The 17,893-nt window shown below is 39.9% G+C and overlaps 1 protein-coding gene across 2 annotated transcripts in view; it reads left to right on the forward strand.

The window, feature by feature from the left end:
* wnt5b (wingless-type MMTV integration site family, member 5b) overlaps nucleotides 1-15,726 on the forward strand; it is a 75,803-nt gene extending 60,077 nt beyond the window's left edge. Inside the window, exons 3-6 of one of the 2 annotated variants that reach the window (XM_079624047.1) lie at nucleotides 4,264-4,394; nucleotides 4,935-5,182; nucleotides 7,821-8,113; nucleotides 13,879-15,726. In XM_079624047.1, coding sequence (XP_079480173.1) covers nucleotides 4,303-4,394; nucleotides 4,935-5,182; nucleotides 7,821-8,113; nucleotides 13,879-14,337 — 1,092 coding nt within the window. In that variant the 5' untranslated portion in view covers nucleotides 4,264-4,302 and the 3' untranslated portion in view covers nucleotides 14,338-15,726. Of the gene's footprint in view, nucleotides 1-4,131; nucleotides 4,395-4,934; nucleotides 5,183-7,820; nucleotides 8,114-13,878 lie in introns of those variants that run through there. The other variant, XM_079624046.1, reaches the window with a different exon arrangement.
* The last annotated feature ends 2,167 nt before the right edge of the window (nucleotides 15,727-17,893 follow it).

The raw sequence follows: 17,893 nt of genomic DNA on the forward strand, positions 1-17,893 counted from the left end.
AGGCCCTGTCCCAAATGGCACACTTCATATGCACTTTCGGTCTTGTGGACTTACAATGGCTGCGGTGTGCGCGCGTCCATTAAGTCCATGAGACCTTAGGGTGTCCCAGTTGTCATTTTGGTTCGCGAGCACCCTTCTGAGACCTAAAATGACAACTGGGACAGCCTAAGGTCTATATGCGCCCTCGATACGCACTTTTGCCGAGGCCGCACTGATATGAGCTCCGCAGCAGACTTCTTCCCGACAGTCAAAGAGGCGTTATGTCACGAAAGTGCGGACTCGTAGGAAGACCGCGAGTGCTTAGACTGCCATTTGGGACAGAGCCTAAATATCCGGTAGTGTGGTTGGTTTCCCAGGAAATGCGTGACTCGCTAGAGCTCTGCTTCTCGTATATACTACCGTGCATTGTGCACGTTATTTTTTGACAGACATTGATGTTGTGATATTCAAATGATGTGGATTTGAAAACAGATGGATCGTACTGCTGGCAAGTATTCAGTGAAGTGATTGATGCCCATGAGTGTGTTATGTCCATTTTTTTGGTTCTAATAACCCAACCGACGGCCTGCCTAAGGTTTTGACAGACGTGATAACATGCATGAGGGGTGAACTATGTTTGATTTTTTTGGGTAATTATAAAACATGCTGGAGATGTTTGCTTTTTACAAGTTACTCATAGACTTGCATGTCCAAAATGTTACATTGAGCTGTCGCAAAATTTGTTGACTTTTGAAAAAATATATATATATATATATATACCAGTAAAGGAGTGGTTTTGATGCACAAAGGTTTTTTTTTTTATAACAAAAATATTTTATTTAAACCCACGAAAATGTAGCCTGGGTTTCCCCAGACTGCCTTTGCGCAGCGCAATTTTATTCACGAGAATTGGGTCTGGCGTTAGCCAGGCTAACGAAAATGCAGATCCTGTTGTAAATAATAGTGAAATCCCCTTTTAAAGCTGTTGTTCCATTAGGCCTATTACCCCCTTGGCAGATTTAGACTCTCATATAAACTACTTTTATGCTGCTGGTCATTTTGTCATTATTGGAGATTGAGTCAAGAGAAGCATCACAATTCTGCTAGACATCTTGTTTTGTGTTCCATGCGAGCAAGGAAATAATACGGGTTTGGAATGACATAAGGCCGAGTAAATAATGACAGAATTATCATTCTTTAACAGATCTGCCAGCACTAGCAACCGCTCTGCTAATATAAGTCTGTACAAATCTGCAAAGCCCATATGAAGACAGACTCCAGATTCTGAAAACGAGCAGGATGCTCAGATTCTATTCATGCGTGCCAGTGATGTCATCATTTACCAACGATAGCTGGCAGCGGCACAGATGGCATAGAATAGACCGACAGGGAGAGAATGTGTCCATTTAAGGTCACGTTGGAATGTGTATTATTAGAAGCCATGTCAGGCCGAATAAATCATGTTTATTAAGCAATGCATATGTGATATATGCGAGCACACTTATCCCTAAGACTCAGCTTCTTTTACAAGTTTTATTGCTCACAGTCAGATGTTATCTGCTGGAGAGCATCTGTCAGGTCGAAATGGCTCTTACCTCAAACGACCTCCGCAGGACAGGATAAAATTACAGGCAAGAATTTATACACGAGCTTTGACAACTCAAAACAAAAGATTGGAATCTTTTTCTTGTTTGCGTGTTTTTCATTGCACGTACAAAGAGCTTAATGCATACTGACAAGCATGAGGCATCGCCAGTCGTGTGTTACACTGGCATTGCGCTGGGTTGCGCTGCGATTGCATATACTCGTGAGAAAATGCAATTGCTAGTTTTGCTGTCTCTATTCATTTCTTGCTAAAGTGCGCCACCATGTGATAAGATGCAGTAGCACCGTCAGGACATTCAATTGTGAATGTATGCAATAGAAATGGACTCTTACAGAAACTTTAGTCAAGTTGTAGAAGAGGGTTTTAGAATTTAGAAATGTATTCATGGTTGTATTATTCTTATTAATTAATTAATTAATTCAATAATAATAGTTTTTTTTGTAATCATTATTATGTACGTTTATGCACTAAGAAGATGACTATTCAAAACGACTTCAGAGATGCATTTATTCTACTTCATATTGATAATTGCGTTTAATTAAATTTCTTATCAACAATAAGCGTGGTAGCTTACCTATGTAAAATACATTTTACATAAGTTTCATAAGAAAGTTTTTAAAAAATATTGATAATTATACATATTTTAGTTTGTTCTGTGTAATCATTTTATTTTGTTCTATTTTATTTTATTTTAGACTCTAATTGTGTTGTAATAACGTAATGAGTACACCAGGTGGAGCTCCTGACTACTAATAAATGTGAACTCAAATGAACCACTAACCACATCATTCATAGGTTTATGTGCATTATGGTCGGTGTGTTTCTTATAATTACTGTAAATGCAATGTGAAAATTAGCATGCACAATAATGTCATTGGATTTATTTGCGAATATGGTAGCCTATGCCTACTTGGATATTTTTTGTGACACTGGTTGAGGGGGAAATTGTACACACACACACACACACACACACACACACGGGATTTGGGATTGTGCGTGCGTGCGTGCGTGGTGTGTAGGCTACAACTTCCCCCTTTCAACCAGTGTCCAAAAAAAAAACTTAGTAGCCCTATTGTATTGCCAAATAAGTCCAAAAACATTATTATGCATGCTGATTTGGATATTGCATTTACAAAAACAGTATTAAGTAACACACCGATTATAACGTAAAGTAAAATAAACAGGGTTTATTGCTCTCTCTGCGTAAGTGAGGGAGTGAGGGAGGGAGGGGCATGGAGACGAGCCCAGGTCTGCGATGGGAGGCGTAAAGGTGATAGCTGGGCGTGTGGATTAGACGAGATGAAAGGGTCCGGAGAGGCGCTTTATCATGCACAGACTGCTCGGAAATTGAGTGGCGTCTCTCACACCAATTCTGACATGTCTGTAGGACGGCACTCAAAAGAGAGGTGTGGGGGTGATGCTGGAATGGCACAGGGCTCTCTATATAACTCCCAAACCTCTTCAAGAGTCTGGAGCTGTAAAACACTCATTGTATTTGCATTCCTTACACACCGCACTTCTGAAGGATAGGGTGCAATGTGGCTGTTTATGTCTGCAATGTTGGTTATCAGCTGTAAATTCATCTAAAACGGGTGTGCTGATAAAAATTTCCCCACATTATAGCACGGTTTAGTCTTGGTTGCTTACAAGTGTGAGTGGATATCTCATGCCCAAGTGCGTTTAATGCAACTGCGTCTTTTATGTGCGAAGTGATTTAGAGGGTATCAGGAGTTGAACTGCCAAAGATCACATGCGTGGCTTTTATTCCCCATGTCAAACTGGGATTTTTTTGTTTCCCCCTTGTTCGGATTTATTGCGGTAAACTATAGAGCTAAAAAGAATGGAGTTTACACGCATATGAACTTTGATGGAAGAATGATATTTTCCAAGCCGTTAACTCTTTTATCCATCTCTCGTTCTCTCTCCCTCTGTGTGTGTGAGTGTGTGTGTTAACTTTTGCCATTATGACTTTTGTCCGAAACAGATTTTCATATAAATGGCTTGAGGTGCGCAACCATTTGAAGTAGCCTATGTCGTCCCAATAAACGCATTGTGGCTTAATTTACCATGAGTCCAAAACGCGCTCTTACGCACCGGAGAATCAAAGCTCTTCTTGTGAATCGGATTCTCATCTGCTGCCCTCTTGTGTTGTTTGGCCTCCCCAAATTCCTCACCGCGCAGCGGCTCCCCTCGCGCTCCTCCTCCTCTCCATTGTATCCGCGTCAAAACGAAGGGGGTGCGGAGAAGTGCGACAGAAGGAGGGAGGGTTAAGTTGTGCCATCGGAGCGCAGAGGTGTTAGTTCATATCGACTGAACCGGCAGAGACATAGGGGGGAGAGAGTTTGGACTATCACCACCACAGATGCACTTTCAGATGTCTTTTCTTCCTTCGTTTTAACTTCCATCCATGTTGCTTATATCCATTACACACCGACATCCACTTTCGTTGCGTTTTATGAAGCAGAGTTTGAAAAGAACATTCTCAACAGATGTCAGACTCCGTTAGTGCCTCAGGTCATCTAGGTGTTTTACGCACAGCTGGTGTTTAAAACTGAGCTGGAGCGAGATTGAGGGGATTCAGAGGCACTGCACTTCAAGAGACTTTATTTTTTAGTCAAGTTACTAAAGGAAGCAGCTCCTCCAAGTGGATTACTATCATTTCCTAAATGTTTCCCCAGAGGAGGCTCTTTGCATTTCCATTTCTTGGCCGAGGAAGGATGGATGTGAGAATGAACCCAGGACACCTACTTCTGGCAGTGACCCTCATCGTCTGCAACTCACAGCTGCTGGTGGTCGCCAACTCATGGTGGTAAGATCAGATTGTAATTGCAAACTATTCCAAGTTGCAAATGTATATTTCTGAAGAATACCATATTAAATTGTGTGTGAATGATGAAACAATTCACTTTAAGAAAACTATTCACTGAGAACAAATGTGGAGGCTTTGTCATAATATTTACCTTGGGCAACAAATGGTCAAACTGTTTGTAAATAAGGGCATTCATGTCCTGAGGACAACAGGTCCTTTCTAACAGTTTTCAACTTGATAATAAGTTCCCCAGACACCATTTACGCTGTGCAATCCTTAACTCACTATCACAAAAAAAGAATTTGCTTGAAATTAAATTGGTTTACACAGGTTTACAGTTTGACTTGGTAAAAAAAAAAAAAATCTATTGGCATATGCACAAGAAAAAAACTGCTATCTCACATTGCATTCCCCCCAAAAAAACACATGCAGTCCAGATTCCAGATATCTTCTAATGAAATTTGACACTATTTTGTGTCATGTATGCTGCAGGTTAGGTGTGCATATTTGATGGTCGGTGCATTGGTCTTACTTTCTCAGGTCATTAGCCATGAACCCCATCCAGAGACCGGAGATGTACATCATTGGAGCACAGCCTCTGTGCAGCCAGTTGACAGGCCTGTCTCAGGGTCAGAAGAAGCTCTGCCAGCTCTATCAGGACCATATGGTTTATATTGGAGAGGGGGCGAAGACGGGCATCAAGGAGTGTCAGTATCAGTTCAGGCAAAGGCGATGGAACTGTAGCACGGTGGACAACACTTCAGTGTTCGGCCGCGTCATGCAGATAGGTGAGTCACTGTGATGATGCTTAAAATACACATCAAATGCACAATAATAAAGCATGCCGCTTTGAAAATCCATTTGAGCCCATCATGTACTCTTGAGTTAGAATTGTCTTCAAGGAAGTTAATGTATTTTGCTTAGAGTTGTCAGCTAAAAATAAAAGTTCAGATGTCTTGATTTCAAGCGGCTGGTGTAAATATAACATGACCAGTTGTTTAATTCCAGTTTGCCCCTCTGAAAGATGATAAAAGGAATACATTAAACATGTGAAACTAAATGTGCATTTGGTATATTATTTAAAGGGGTGATTGTTCACGTTTTTAAAGTCATATAAATCATAATCACAATGCATGTAAAAAATTTAATTGGTTATAAGATATAGACTCATTTTCAATCACTTGATTCATATTGTTATTTTAAATGAAACATTTATATAGAAATGTGCATATATTTGATTATCATAAACAAATAATAATTTATGGTGGCCTACTTTATTGTTTGCAACTTTTTATTGAGCAACTGAACAATGTTGTCCCACTGGTTTTAATTGTGAAAAGAATAGGAATAAGTTAAATTGTGGTTAAAAAAAACACATTTGTAATATATATAGGTATATAACGCATACTTTTTGATAAACGTTTTTGATATATGTATAGTTTTGAATATTTGTTATAGCCTACATAGCTTAAATGTAACCTGCTAATGGAGGATCTCATCATGACGCGAACCGCTCCCCGTGAGATTTACGCGTTGGTCTCTTGACATCACTTTGTTGATTTTCTTATAACATTGCTTTTTATTTAAATGGGTGCTCTGTATTATTTTATGCATGCATGTTTAGATGGGTAGAAAACTTTTATACAGCATATTTAAATGAAGAAAGTTGCTCTAGATGTGGTCACTCTTTCTTCTAGTATGTATGAAGCAGTGTGTACTTGAATGCAATGCATGCTAGTATGCGTGTCGTTCTCTCACAGAAAGACAGCGCTCGTTGCCTCAATTGAGTGTTAGTTCCGCTCATCAGTGAAACAAGGTGTAAGACGCGACATGCCCCCCTCTCATGCCCCCCAAATAGCACGGGACTTATTTGCAGTCAATCGCGAGGTTTATATTGAGGTGTTAGTCGGGCCATTGTCCAGAGTCGCTTTTGAAATGCAATGACACGATGACACAGAGTCGGGATATCCGGGACTCTATTTGAAGTCCGGGCACCAAAGGCCAATAAAAGTGGCCCTCCAAATTCAATAGGCGCATCGCTGGAATGCAGGTTCACACCCGTTTACTCGCGACGCATTGTGAGTTTGAATTTTTTACATTATTTTAAAATAATGTTTTTTTTCTGTCTTTGTATATATTCTATCTATTCTAGTCTATTTCACTGTAAAAAAAAAATCTAACTAAAATGTATTAATTTATACATATTTTAAAATCGGAGTTGATAGGCTACTCTAAAACCCACACAAAATCAAGTAAATTATTGTAAAATAATTTAGGTAACACTTTATTTTACAGTGTCCTTGTTACATATGTTACAGGTAGTAACATATGTTACATTTCCATAGTAAATCAGTAAATTATGCATAATTACATGCAACTAACCCTCAACCAAATCCTACCCTAACCCTATAGCAAGTAGGCTACATGTAATTGCTTACTATTACTCAGTACTTAAATATAATTACACTGTAACAATGACACCTTAAAATATATAGTAAATATATTGTAAAAAGTCCCTAAATCCCTAACATTATAAGCTATACTCCTGTGCTACATTTAAAAATAAAAGTTTTATAATGCACAGAACGGTTACTTGTGGTCCGTCTAGTCAGGGGCAAGTTGACTTTCATTAAGGCGTTGAGGAAGGCCGGATCATTAAAAAGGAATTCTCGGGGCCTGCAGTTTAAAAACGTTTTGTGTGACAAATTTCCTCTTGTAATTATGGTGTCGCTGAGCATTGATACAAACTGCTTATCTCTAAATATGGTTGTACTAGCACTTTTTAACATGTTTGAACAGCTTTTAAACGTTAAACGCTATTAACTGTATTGCCTGTGCTGTTGAGGTATGTGAAATCTGCATTCCAGATGGCTTATTAGATGGGGGGAAAAAATCAGGTAACACATGCACAACAGATGCGAAAAAGAGCACAAATTTTTATAAACCTAGCGCCTCTTTGGCAGGAAAGCTTTGCGGGTTATCATATGCCTCCTGTGAATTGTACCAAAACTGGAAAATATGTCAGTCCTCTTTTTGCTTGTGTTTTAATATACTTTCATTCATATATATATATATATATATTTAACAATGGAACAATGAATCAGTGCTGTCTATGTACATGCACACGTTTCTGATAATCTTATCTCTCACTGCAGGGCTTACCAAAAAGATTGTTACCATCTGTGGGGTTCTGGAAATGAGTTGTTTTACTCTCTGCCTTACTTCCTAAGTGAATAATCAAGATAAAATAGTATACTGAAGAGTTGTGGATGATTTAACAAAGCGATTTTCAGCCAATGGAATGTCGTCCATGTCCTAATTATGTGTTTTTCTGCGCTTGTCTTCTGCGTGTCCTAATTATGTGTTTTTCTGCGCTTGTCTTCTGCGTGTCCTAATTATGTGTTTTTCTGTGCTTGTCTTCTGCAGGCAGCAGAGAAACAGCTTTTACTTACGCCATCAGTGCAGCGGGTGTCGTGAACGCCGTGAGTCGAGCGTGCCGTGAGGGTGAGCTCTCCACCTGTGGCTGCAGCCGAGCGGCTCGTCCCAAAGACCTCCCGAGAGACTGGCTATGGGGCGGCTGCGGGGACAACGTCAACTACGGCTACCGTTTCGCCCGGGAGTTTGTGGACGCCCGTGAGCGCGAGAAGAACTACCATCGTGGATCGATCGAGAATGCACGCACCCTTATGAATCTACAGAACAACGAAGCTGGGAGAATGGTGAGGAAATGAACACACACATAGATGATTGACCCATTGATAGATGGAAATCATCGGATAGTAGTAAGTGTCCCGTACTGTGGGCGTTAAATCCACCATGATCCACCTAATTTCATTTTGTGCAAGAGTCTACAGTGCATTGGTTTGGTTAAGGTGTGTTTCTTTAATGCTTAGCGAATGAATCACGGCTGTTGCAACCTCTATTGTGATATTGAGAAATAAGAGGCCAGATGTACACTCGGACGGATAAACACGGCTTTAAATATGTTTGTGCGTGAATAAACCAAAGCCAGCCCTTATGTCTCCTGCAGATCACCACAAACACAATAACAAACACGGTTACTTCATCCTCCCTCTGTTGTTGAGTGAATGTGTTTACTTAGCTAAACTTTGGGACCGCAATTGTCTTTAGAAGATAGCTAAATCTGACAAAGTCTTCCTTTGGAGATGTCCTCAAAGGTAAAAATGTAATCGTGTGTGGTCTACAGTAATTATATATAACTTTTAGGGATGGGCAATGACATATTTTCTCAAATTGACTAGCCAATGTCAGTTAATTCATCTTAATGAAGCCCTGTATAGTTAAGATTTACAATTGTCCTGCAAGTTTTTTGCTGGCGAAATCCAATAGGAATCCATGCAATTGGGAATTTTGCGAGAGGGCGGCAGATTTCCTCATGCAGATTTCGGTTGACCGACGGACAGATTCTTGTGCTTCATACATTTCGCCAATGTGACCGCTAATTTAGGCTGGTTTGGATTCACCGGACACCGGTTGGACGTGTTAATGGGGGGTGTTTGTTTACATGAGACAAAATCAGCTAGACTGAATGGAAACAAATGCAGGGGTCTGAATGCACGTTTTTATTCGCTGGACTATCTTGAAATGGGTTGTAAAAACGTTATCCTTGCGGCAGGACACTCAGAAAAGCATGAGAAACAATACAAAGACATTCAGTTTTAATTGGATGAATTTAAAGACTTTTGTGAGCGAGTTCCTGTAGTTAAAGCATGGCATTTACCTGACTTGTTAGATGATTAATTAGTCATTAAGACTTTAGCTTCATATAAAAACGCACACAGTGGTCTGTGCGGCATCTATTTTAGATTACAGAGCTAAATTCATGAAAGTGACCAAATGGCGCCTGTGCTAGGCCAGCGCCCATAGAGTCTGCTGGGGGTCAGGAGGTCAAAGCACCACCGGGGACGATGGGACCACTAAAGCGTCCCATGTTACTCATTTGCTTTTCCCATTCAGCATGTTGCTCAGATTCCCATCCAATCTCCCTTTTATTCATTTAATGGAGTAGTCGATGCCAGAACAAATAGTTTTTGTGTTTTTTTTTATAAGGTGATGTGTGGCAAATTTGTTTAGTCAGGAACGCTCTGACACTGCACATTTTCCTTTTGAATGGCTTCTTGCTGTTTTATAGAACCGCTATATGGTGGAAGGATTATTGGAACGTTTCCAACTATGTGTGTGTGTGTTTGTGTGTGTGTCTGGCTCCGGCAAACTGTGGCCCCCCTGCCACGTTCAGGTGGGCATAAAACCGGAGCGGGCCGCCCTCTCGGAGAACGCACTGCAGAATGTCACCACATCCTGCCAAAACACACCATCAAACTGGAATGCGTTCTTCCGTCCCTTTGCGAGTCCCACGCTTTGTCATACCACACCCCGATCCCATCCTCTTTCCACTCAGTTATTTGAGTGCTTTTAAAACGAAGCGGCCCCATAAAAAGTCCATTTGCCTGCCGATGTGGGTGCTTGCCGTGCGCAGAGCTCCGCCACATATGTTTGTCTTAGGGAAGATGAGTGTATTTAAGGTGTTTACAGAAGAGAGGGCCTCTTTTCTGGAGTTATGGCACATCTGAGATCCCTGGCTCTTCTCCTGGAGGTTCCCTGAGGTGAGGAGGTCAAGGTCTGGACATGTTCTGTACGTGCATGCTGGGGAGATTATATCTTTCAGTGACGCCGAGCAACTCGACCACCCTCAACTTGGTCCTTTTTGTTCTTTTTTTTGAGTTATTGGCACCTGCTTTTTTGGCGGCGGTGGATTTAAAGGTATGGTGTGACCCCCGATACTCCCGGCGTTCCTTTTTTTTTTTTGCGGGGCCTGTTTGCTGGAGATTTGTCTTGCTTGGAAAGGCTTGGTCTTGGTGGGCTTTTGTGGAGGTGACAGAAGCGTATCGGATGCCCCTCGGTGTGGAGTCGGGGGGATAAGACCGGTTTAGTGAAAGATGGTGCGTGTGGTTCCGGTGCTGTGGGTCACAAAGGCTCGTGACCCAGACTGTACAGAGAGAGGAGGCCTCCACCCTCTATAAAGATCACCTGCTTCTGTGTGTCTTTCATTAGAAATCAACTGCAGCGGAGACAAACACACACACACCTTAATCTAAAGCACTTTATTAGTCACTCACACACACACACACGTAGGTGTAACGTACTTTAATACATTACTAAGGCTTTCTGTCTCACTCAATTTATCTGCATTACTAATGTTTGAATGCTTTTGTATTCACAGACACGCATATTTACTTAGCCATCTAAATGAGGACGTACCATATACTTTTCTCGTTTTTATCTACTCGACCAGTCAAAAGTGACTGAATCATGTTTCTTATGATCTTATTAAACTTTTGATCCGAAGACATATTAGTAAGTGCCTAAAATTAGCGTCGTGGACAAATAGACATGGAATTTCTTTACAGAACTTCACAAAACATGAGTTGGACAGTATAGTGAAGGAAACGCTGCTAACTAGAGTCCAGCATAAATGTGAATTCCTTCAAGACTGTTTTCAAAAGCTGTTATCTAGGAAAATTAAATAAGATAAAAAGTAAAATAATCAACTAGCAACAGCAAACAACAAATATGTACTATGTATGCAGCATAATGTGACTGTGAACTAAAGACTATAAAAAAAAGAACGAACAAACATTAAAAAGTTCAATTAAAATAGAAAAGAAAATAAGAAAGTAAATAGAAAAATTAAATACAAATATTTTCACTAATATTTTATTGTGTGTGTGTGCGTGTGTGTGTGTGTGTGTGTGTGTGTGTGTGTGTGTGTGTGTGTGTGTGTGTGAATTATACTTTACTATTATTCTAAAATGTAAAACAGTAATAATAAAGAATTAAAACAAATATTTTTTACATTTTATTAAAAAAATAAACAGATTTAATTGTAATTTATAAATGTTTGTGTGGGTGTGTATTTATATAAATATGATAAATGCTTAATGAATCATTTTCTACTACTGAGAATGCCCCAAACTAAGGTTTTGCCAGAAATAGTCCCCAGTTTTGTCCCCAACATGGAGCTGATTAAACCTCATGTAAAAAATAAATAAATAAAAATACACACATATATACAGATGTTTTCTAAAATCTCTTTTCTATAGATACATTGTTGCGGCCTTGAAAACTGCTACATTTTCTTGGCATAGCTCAGAGCGATTTGTATTTGTTTACTCCAGATTCTTTTCCCCGTCCCGCGGCGTCTCTTATCTCTACAGCTCCAGGGATGGTTGTTTGCCGTCTCCTTGCTCCGCCCCGACCCCGCCCAGCAGTGACCCTGACCCGTCTGAGCGCGCTCCATTGTGCACAGCACCGCATGCGTGTCCTTTCCACGCACCGATGAGCCTGTCTATCCATCACACCTTGGTCACTTGGGCCAAAGAGAGAAAAAAGAGAGACAGAGAGTGAAAAGGAGTGGCGCGAAAAGGAGATAGATGAAAGTGAGGACGAATAAAAGAGAGAAATGGCAGCCTTTATGTGAACACAGTTTCAGTTGGGCGCACATGTTGCATAGAAATGCTCAAAAACCCTTTTGTGTGAGATCATTTAGATGAGGTAGCGGAACTGCAGCTTGACACGCAAGATAGTAAATAGCCGAGAATGGCTTGCGTGATGTGGGCCGCTGCTGTGTGGGAAAGTGTGTGTGTGTGTGTTGTTTCTGGATTGCAGACAGGTATGCAGGTTGGGCCGGTGATGACAGAGACTTGAAAGGTGTTGGAACTCCCCTTAATGTCTGTGTGCGAGCAGGTAAAAGGAAGGGGGCTTAAACAGCTGCCACCGGAGGGGGGTTGAAGAGTCGGGGCAGCACATCCTCAAAGACGACCGTTAAATGTTCTCACGTGAGGTGTTAAAGGGAGGAGCACTGCCGGGTCTTAAATGACAGAGAAACAGAAAGAGAAATGTCTTTAATGTTCCCTCGTTCAGGACACTAAACAGACACAAAAGACACAGCAAACAAGACACGTCACATACCGAGGCGGGAATACCCACGCTGGCCACCCAACCTCGACGTGGAAAAGAGATTGCACTCATTACCTTGTTTTTGTGTTTGTCGGCCAAACGCGACGCACTTGTATGAAACGTATTTGGGACGCCCTGTTGTGGGTGGTTAATGAAAAGTAATAGTCTGTTAATGTTACATGTTAAATAATTAAAAAGGAAAGGGAAGAACAGCCGTTGGTTTAGCAGGACAATATGTCGAGCGTTTCTTTATTGGTTCAGCTGGGGGTTTCATTGAATTTAATCAGCAGGAAGTCTGCTGTCAGTGGACGCGGGGCTCTCTGTGTGTTCTAGAACAGAATGACTATTCATCCCATTGTTCCCCGAACGCTCTCACTGCGGCTCTCTGTTTGTAAAGGGACCGTAAACTCAAAGGCCTCTGGAGGCCCCATCAACTTCAAACAGGCTGGTGCACTGAACTCATGTAGCCTCTAGAGGGAGCTGTTGTTCCACCAGGGCTTATTTGGCGGCTTATTATAGAACTGTGTACCCTAATGAAAAATAATTCATGAAATGTAAAAAAAAAAAATTAAAAAGTGCTTTTGCCAAGAATAGCAAGCTGTGTGTTTGCTAGGGTGTTCTGAGCTATTGCTTCCAATCCCTTAAAAAATAAAAGTAATAGCATAACTATTATTCATGTTTGTAGCACTTAGCTCTCTGTTGCACTAAACCAGTTTCATTGGCCTCAATTTTTTTTATAAAATTTTAATTTATCATTTTTATTTTGTAAAAAATGTTTTGCTTAATATTTGTTTTAAAATAATGTTTAAAATATTATTTATTTTATTTAAAAATTAACATAGCCTACCCACTAATTTTATAAAAGAAATATTTTAAATAATATGTATAATTTTTTTTACAAAATAGTAGGCTAATTATTATTATTATTTCACACATTCTCACATTATTTTACCCCATCTTATATTTTAAAAAAATTAAATTTAAAAAAAATTAATAAATAAAAGTGTATTAATAGCTGGTAATTATACCATTTTTATACCATTAATTATACAGGAAACTTCAAGACATACATACTGTAAATTCGTAAACACTTTGTGGTGGTAAATTATGGCATGCATGGCAAAATATTATCGATTAGTCTGTAATTTCCAACCCATTCCTACTTAATATTCCAAACTATCACAAATCGTCCTTACAATTTCGACAAGATCTATGCTTACCTGTTAGATCATTTTTACCTAGCTGACCAATTTGAAAAGTTTAATTTTAATCCTATTCCTTTAGTGCTTGTTTGTATAACTATTTTATTATGATATGATATTTCATAATAAAATAGTATGATATTTCATGTAAGCTGTATAAGCATATCCTGACTGGGAAAGTTTTGGTGCTGTATATAAGTTTGGTTTATTGGCTTTTAGTGCTGATTCTTGTTTTCAAGTTACATTGTCATATTCTCACAACAGTTCTCATTTTTTCTCGTTCACGTCTCTTTCTCCACCCACAGGCAGTGTACAATCTGGCCAACGTCGCATGCAAGTGTCACGGAGTCTCCGGCTCATGCAGTCTGAAAACCTGTTGGCTCCAGCTGGCCGACTTCCGTCGCGTGGGAGAGTTCCTGAAGGAGAAGTACGACAGCGCGGCCGCCATGCGCATCAGCCGACGGGGCAAGCTGGAGCTGGTCAACAACCGCTTTAACCCCCCGACGAGCGAGGACCTGGTCTACACTGACCCCAGCCCGGACTACTGCCTGCGAAACGAGACCACCGGCTCTCTGGGCACACAGGGCCGCCTGTGCAACAAGACCTCGGAGGGCATGGACGGCTGCGAGCTCATGTGCTGCGGTCGCGGCTACGACCAGTTCAAGACCCAAAAACATGAGCGTTGCCACTGCAAGTTCCACTGGTGCTGCTACGTCAAGTGCAAACGCTGCACGTCGATCGTAGACCAGTTCGTGTGCAAGTAGCAGCTTGGGGAACGGGACAGACGCCCTGGAGAGGCACTGAGCAATTAGCGGGAGAAGAAACGGGACCCTTAACGGACCCAGAGGGGGAACTTAGAGATAATGAAATGTAAAATGATATATTAAATAGCAACAAATTAAAGTATATAAGTAAGTGTACGTGTGCCGTTGATAGTAATTTAATGACCTTTCCTGACTCGAGAATCAAAAGTTGGACGTCATTGATGAAAAGGAGGCACCGGTGTGATGTATTCTGACTCAAGCTGTTGTTCTCTCCGTCTTTGACTTCAGAGAGGCGCGTGCTCTTTGCTTGTTCTCAAAGGAAGAGCCTACAAACTCTTTAGAGACTCTAGAGGGATCAAGAAAAGGTAGAGATGCAGAAAGAGGACGGAGAACAACAGGGCACATCACCCGTTGCCTTTTCCAGACCTTCGATTCGCCGCTGATTCTCGAGCGCACCTCCACAAACACACTTCACCTCGCCCATATTAGAGCTCTTAAGAACCTTGAGTCAGAGAAAGGCGGAATTATTGGACATTGTGTTCCACGATGTCATAATAATCTTTGAGATATGACAAGAACAGAATGCTGCCTGTTACCCTTCACACAAGCATTTCCTTCTAAGAGACCTGGAGAGACGTGTGAAAGATGAAACCAGGAAGGAGTTAGGACTGAACACTTTTGCCTGGATCGGAGCATCAAGCAACACATGCACACACAAAACTCCCCTTTATTCTTACAAAATCGCTGTTGTATCCTTCTTATAGGCTTTCGAAAGCCTGTTTGATGCATTTCAGGGTCTTCTGTACGCCATATCTGGGAGTTCCATCTAATTTAGAGCAGAGAATATTGTGTTTGTTCTGTCACTGTCTTTGTCATTGTTGGTTGAAACGGTTCAAAGCCTCACAGTAATGAATGTGTGTGTCTGGTAACTGAAAATAGGAAGAAGAAAAAAAAAATCAAGGCTACATAAGGACTGCAAAAACTATTATTGTAACCAAATACTAGTGGTTCAGATTATATTTTATTAATTGCTTCTCATTTTATACATCATATGTATTGTTCTGATTATTATTTTTTGATAAAGAAGCTTTTTACTGGGGATTTATATGCTAGCAGAGAAGATATTACTGGCCACTGGATGGAACGGGTGATCATCATAGCCCAACTCTCCCACTGTCTGTCGGGCCGTGGAACATGACAATAAGACCTTTTGTTTTGGAGGAAAACTACACATGTAAATAACAGTCAGTCATATATGCAAATAACACTTACGATCTCTTTGACACGTCACTCCACAGTTTTTTGCTGCCCTGTGATCATATTCTTGTTGTGTGTATTCCCCCTCATTCAAACCAGTAATATTAAAAATATGAATAGTGATTATTATTACCTACTTAGCTGCTTTATTTCTGTTTTGCTCTCTGTGTTCGTTCTGTTTGTGTTGTGTAATGACTTAATTCATCACATTTATAACCAGGGTTATGTATTGCATAAAGCACATTTGTATATCTCTCTTATCTGACACACCTGATTCAGAGGAGCTTCATGAACTCGGGTGAGTTTTAATTGACTGGGTCCCTATGCAGTGTTCACTGCGCACTGCTTCCTTGAAGTTCACTTCACTTGACCAAATGCATTCATTCGCAACGGCATCAAACACAGATAAAACACAAGTCAGGCATTAGAAGAGTTTAAAGTTTGTGTTAAATCCCAACACTTTCATTTAATGTAGCCGGCATCTGTGTAATACATCTGGATAAAAAATAATTATAAATTATTTATAATTCAAAAGCGCTAAACTGAATGATAAAATTGTTGCGATCGTTAATATGAAAATAAACGTAATACTTAATTTAAATATTCCTGTCTTTTTATCTTATTTAACCCGTAATCATGATAGTTGACTTTTAACTGTTGTAACTTTATTTATTCTACTGATACGGACTATACATCAAGCATTTTTGGTACTTTATCCATGTGTTGTAAGCTAAACTAGGCCTATAAAATGCAACCTTTACACTCACTTCAATATTATATTGGAGTGAGTGTAAAAGTTGCATTTAAATAAAATAAAATTTAAATATTCGTATGTCTTTTTATCCTATTCAACCCGTGCATGATAGTTGACTTGTAACTGTTGCGTCTTACGCACTTTACATCCGTGAACACACACCTGCTTCTGTTTGAAATCTCCCGTAAGTTGGTGAAATGCCCTTTTAAGTGCACTTCGTAGCACACTTAGGGTCGAATGGTACCCACCCCTGAACTGAGCGTGTCAGATAAGAGAAACATACAAAATGTGCTGAGAAGGGATAAAGTAATATGTGCATAAGTCATAAAAATGATGCGTATTTATTCTACTGATACGGACTACATCAAGCATTTTTGGTACTTTATCTATGTTGTAAGCTAGGCCTATATAATGCAACCTTTACACTTACTTTCCTTCATAAGGCAGGAACCACAAAATAATGGGTGTAAAAGTTGCTCAACTGGTGCTTTTTGGAGAGTCGCTGGGTGGGGTGCCACTTAGTTTTCTTTAAACCTAAACTAACCAAACACAAACATCTCAATTCAGATTTCAGTTCCTTGGCTCACACCCTCTATTACACTGATCCGGATTAGTTTCACTGCTGTTCCCACCTCATGATTAGTAGATCAGTTCTCTTGTTTTGTTATGCAATTAGTAGACAGACCGACACTGGCACAAACTACATGTGAACCATGTGCAGGTTGGGCGAGTTTCCAGTGACTCTGGCTCAATTTCAGGAACAATAAGTATTGACAGGTGGGATCTGTCTGCATGCCCTCATCTAACATCTGTTTTGCAATTAGGTGAAAGTTTTAGTTTTTTGGATGGCTATCAGCTTAATATTGCGCTGGAGCACACAGGCTTATGTTCCACTTGTTTGGGATCTCATTGGGTCTGTATGGTCAAAGTACAAACCATGACTTGAGCTGTTTAGACTGGAAATTCTCCAGAAAGCTCATGTAGGTCAAAACACCACAGGAAACATAAAACCACATACAGCCTGAGACCAAATAGAGCTTAAAGTTTACATTATATATATATATACCCAATATATATATATATACACACACTACCATTCAAAAGATTTCAATCTGTAAGATTTCAAATAAATAATTAAAAGAAGTCTCTTCTGCTTACTAAGGCAGCATTTATTTGATTCAGCAACATTATACACGACTGTTCAAAGGTTTGGGGTCAATAAGATTTTTATTTTATTTTAGAAATTAATACTTTGTTTTATTAATCAAGGATGCGTTAAATTAATCAAAAGTGACAGTAAAGACATTTATAATGCTAAAAGCTTTCTATTTCAGATAAATGCTGTTCTTTTGAACTTTCTGTTAATCAAAGAATCCTAGAAAAAAATGTACACAACTGTTTTCAACATTGATAATAATAATAAATGTTTATTGAGCAGCAAATCAGCATATCAGAATGATTTCTGAAAGATCATGTGAAACTGACTGCAGTAATGATGCTGAAAATTCAGCTTTGATCACTGGAATAAATTGCATTTTAAAATAG

This window comes from Phoxinus phoxinus (genome assembly GCF_949152265.1).
Source record: "Phoxinus phoxinus genome assembly, chromosome: 9".
NCBI classification, from domain to species: Eukaryota; Metazoa; Chordata; class Actinopteri; order Cypriniformes; family Leuciscidae; genus Phoxinus; species Phoxinus phoxinus.